The sequence below is a fragment of the Trichechus manatus genome, unplaced genomic scaffold, assembly GCF_000243295.1.
Source record: "Trichechus manatus latirostris isolate Lorelei unplaced genomic scaffold, TriManLat1.0 scaffold00294, whole genome shotgun sequence".
Classification (NCBI taxonomy): domain Eukaryota; kingdom Metazoa; phylum Chordata; class Mammalia; order Sirenia; family Trichechidae; genus Trichechus; species Trichechus manatus.
Genome location: NW_004444230.1, coordinates 1339890 through 1343230, shown reverse-complemented (window position 1 = coordinate 1343230; position 3341 = coordinate 1339890). Strand labels below are relative to the sequence as shown.

The following is a 3341-nucleotide window of genomic DNA, read 5'->3' as shown; positions in this document are numbered from 1 at the left end:
TCTCTCCCCCTTCTTAGAACCCCCAAGCCTGCCCCACACCCGCTCCTGCTATTCCTGGTGATGTTTCTGATACTGTGTGCATGCAGCTCTCTCCAAGCTGGACATGAGCTCCTTGGAAACTGTGCCCATTATTGACTATTTGTCTCCATCTATTCCCCACCCCTGCTTCTCCCTAGATGCGTCCATGCATGAGCACTGGGTTTCCCATATAGGTGGTGTTCAGTACATACCTGTTGACTGGTTAATTGATGTGTGAGTGTGTGTGACTGAGAAAGACAGCCAGATAACGTATCTAGAAAGTACAAAAAAGATCAAACCTCGAAATAAAGTATCACGTTCACTCTGGGGAAATCTTATAAAATATAATGTTTTACAGAATCTCTCTCTTGAAGTCATGGGAAGAACAATGAAATAGGGGTCAAAAGTTCTGAGATGGCATCCTTAGTCTGCCACTTGCTGTGGGACTTTGGACCAGCCAATGCCTACTCCATAGTGTTGAATTCTAGCTTGCACATCGGTTAGTGGAATAAACTGGAAGGGTGTAGGTGAGTGGAAAGTAGGGGAGCTTCCTTAGCTCCTACAGATGCCTTTGGACAATTCAATGGACAGCTCGGTGGAAATACATGAATAACCACACAGGGCTGTTTGTGTACATGAGAAAAGGCTGTGAATGCACTCTGTAAACTGTAGAGTGCTCAGAGAATGGGAAAGCACCGTACAGTGCAAGGAGTTGACAGGGTCGTTAGTTGTTAGGTCACCACCCTGTGCAGTCGGTCAGCCTGCTCTGACATAGTGGCATGTCAGCTTGAGCTGTGTCCACAACAGACCTTCCTCCCACCTCTGGCTGCTCCATGCACATTCCACCAAATGGGGATGGGATGTGGCTCTGCGCATGCCCACTGCCCACCTCTCATCTCCCCAGCCTTGGGCAGCTGGGCCAGAGCTGTGAGCTGCAGGCCTCAGACTCCAGAGTAGGGGTACAGATCAGAGATAGGGCCTGGGAAGGGCAGAGGTGAGAGCCATGTGGACTGGCCTACCACCTGGGCTCTTTCTTGGTTAAGGCCACCTCCCATCTGGATTGGGTCAGTGTTCGTTGTCATGGACCAAGGCTTGAGCCACCCCACCTATGCAATATTCTAGATCATCCCCAAGGCCTTCCACTCACAGCCAGAGAAGACAGGCCTGAAACCCAAACCCACAATGTTACGGTGACCCCTTATCGAACACCTCACCAACACACCACATGAGAATAAATGGACTTAGCCAGTGTTGAGTTTGCTATGCCAAGAGAACACACTTTATTGGGCAAATTTCCAGCAAAATGTGGTTATATTTTGCATGGAGTAAAAGCAGAGTTAAGTCCAGAAACACAATACAAGAATTTTGGTAGGAAAACTTGCTGAGCAGGGGCCCCTCTAGGAAAGGGTGGGGTCATTTAGCAGCCGAGAGCCACAGGGGTGTCCTCCTTCCTGTGGTCCAGGCCTGCCCTGGTGGGCCAAATGGGCTGCTTACAACGGGCGGGGCTGCATTTGCTCCCTGGAGGAAATGAGTTTGCCATCGCAGATCTCCTCAGTGATGGTGCGGATTTGAGTGCTGAACTGAGGAGCTGGGGTGCAGGGCACGCTCGTGGCGCAGGACTTGCTTGGGAGGTAAGGAGCTCTAATGGCAGGCTTGCATTCTGTGGCACAAGGGTGGGCAGGAAGCCTGAGGAAATGGAATCATTTCAGGGTGTATTTGGCATCGAGGCATTGGACTGAGATTTGTGTTAAACAGATTTGGGGAGTCAGTGGGGACAGATGGGTAATGACAAAGAATGGCCTCAGATACCCGCTGCCACTGAGTCAGTTTTGACTCTTGGTGACCTCTAAAATCCCCAAGGGTGGAGGCTAGGGCTACAGGAATGAAGACTAGATGACTGTTGGAGGACGGCTGTGTGTGGGTTGGCTTAACCCCCTGAGAATTACCAAACCCCAGACTAGAAGGACCCTCAAGAGGACTTTGATCCAGCCCCCTTCACCTGTGCAGTACTGCATAGGGATTGACTTCAGGGATTGACGCCCTTGCTATGGCATTGAGGTTGAGTTCAGGTGAGCCCTTCACCCAAGCCTGGCTCCCCAGTGCCCATGGGCCACTCACTTGCAGTCTTCTCCCTCCAGCAGGCGGCGGTAGGTGGCGATCTCCGACTCCAGCCTAGCCTTGACATCCAGAAGGACCTGGTATTCGTGGTTCTTCTGCTCCAGGTCACAGCGGATCTCAGCCAGCTGGGCCTCCACATTGGTGATCAGGCACAGCATCTGGGCCAGCTGGGAGCTGTAGTGGGCCTCGGTCTCAGCCAGGGTGGATTCCAGGGAATTCCGCTGCAGTGGGAAGGAGAGCTGCCAATGGGATCCCAGAAACCCACAGTCCTGGATGTCTGCATATGTGGTTTGTGATAGCACCAGCCCCATGAAAGCCCCGTGCTGAGGCTGGCTGAGGCTGGCAGTCACTGAGGCAGAGACCACCCACCATGCTATGTTGGGCCTGCAGCTCAATCTCCAGGGCGTTGACCGTGCGTCTCAGCTCGATGATCTCCGTCTGGCAGCACTGCAGCTGCTCTGAGCTGGACACCACCTGCTGGTTCAGCTCCTCAGTCTGAAACACATGATAGGGAGCAGAGCATGGTCAGACCAAGCAAAGCCACACTTCAGGGTAGCACCCACCCCTAGGAGCTTGTGGTCCTGGTGCCCTAGCCCCACCTGGGTGTTGAACCAGGCCTCCACATCTCTGCGGTTATTCTCCACCAGGGTCTCATACTGGCATCTCATGTCATCCAGGATCTTGTTGAGATCCACTGGTGGAGCGGCATCTACCTCCACATTCAGTCGGTCCCCAAGTTGACAGCGGAGTGCATTGACCTCCTGCAGAGAGGAGGCAAGAGGGCACAGGTGGTGAAAAGGATGCTAGATGTGGGGTTCCACTGAGCTGGGTTCAAACCCTCCTCCCTCAGTTGCCAGCTGTGTAACATTAGACAGGATACTTAACCTCTCTGAGCCTCCGTCTCCTTATGAGCATATACCTACTACTCCCGGGGATTTGGAGAAGTTCAACAAGATAATACAAAACACCAGGCAAACAGAATTGTTGTTATTAAGCACTGTGAGTGGTGGCCAAACGGAGATTTACTGTCATGGACAGAAATGTTGGCTCTGTGTGATCTTTGGCAAGTGACTTAACCATTCTGAGCCTCAGTTTCCTTATCTATAAAATGGATCTTATAATAGTATATGCCTTCTGCTATTGTTGTGAGGATGAAATAAGATATGAAATAAAATGAGGATGAAATGGAAAGTACTCCATACAGT

At 51.5% G+C, this 3341-nt stretch overlaps 1 protein-coding gene across 1 annotated transcript in view; it reads right to left on the bottom strand.

Moving 5' to 3' along the window:
* Window positions 1-1508: 1508 nt before the first annotated feature.
* The window catches only part of LOC101350024 (keratin, type I cuticular Ha6), a 3664-nt gene continuing 1831 nt past the window's right edge, over window positions 1509-3341 (bottom strand). Inside the window, exons 2-5 of the mRNA XM_012559673.1 lie at window positions 2736-2897; window positions 2506-2631; window positions 2137-2357; window positions 1509-1704 (exon numbers count right to left, since the gene is read on the bottom strand). Coding sequence (XP_012415127.1) covers window positions 1509-1704; window positions 2137-2357; window positions 2506-2631; window positions 2736-2897 — 705 coding nt within the window. The remainder of the gene's footprint in view (window positions 1705-2136; window positions 2358-2505; window positions 2632-2735; window positions 2898-3341) is intronic.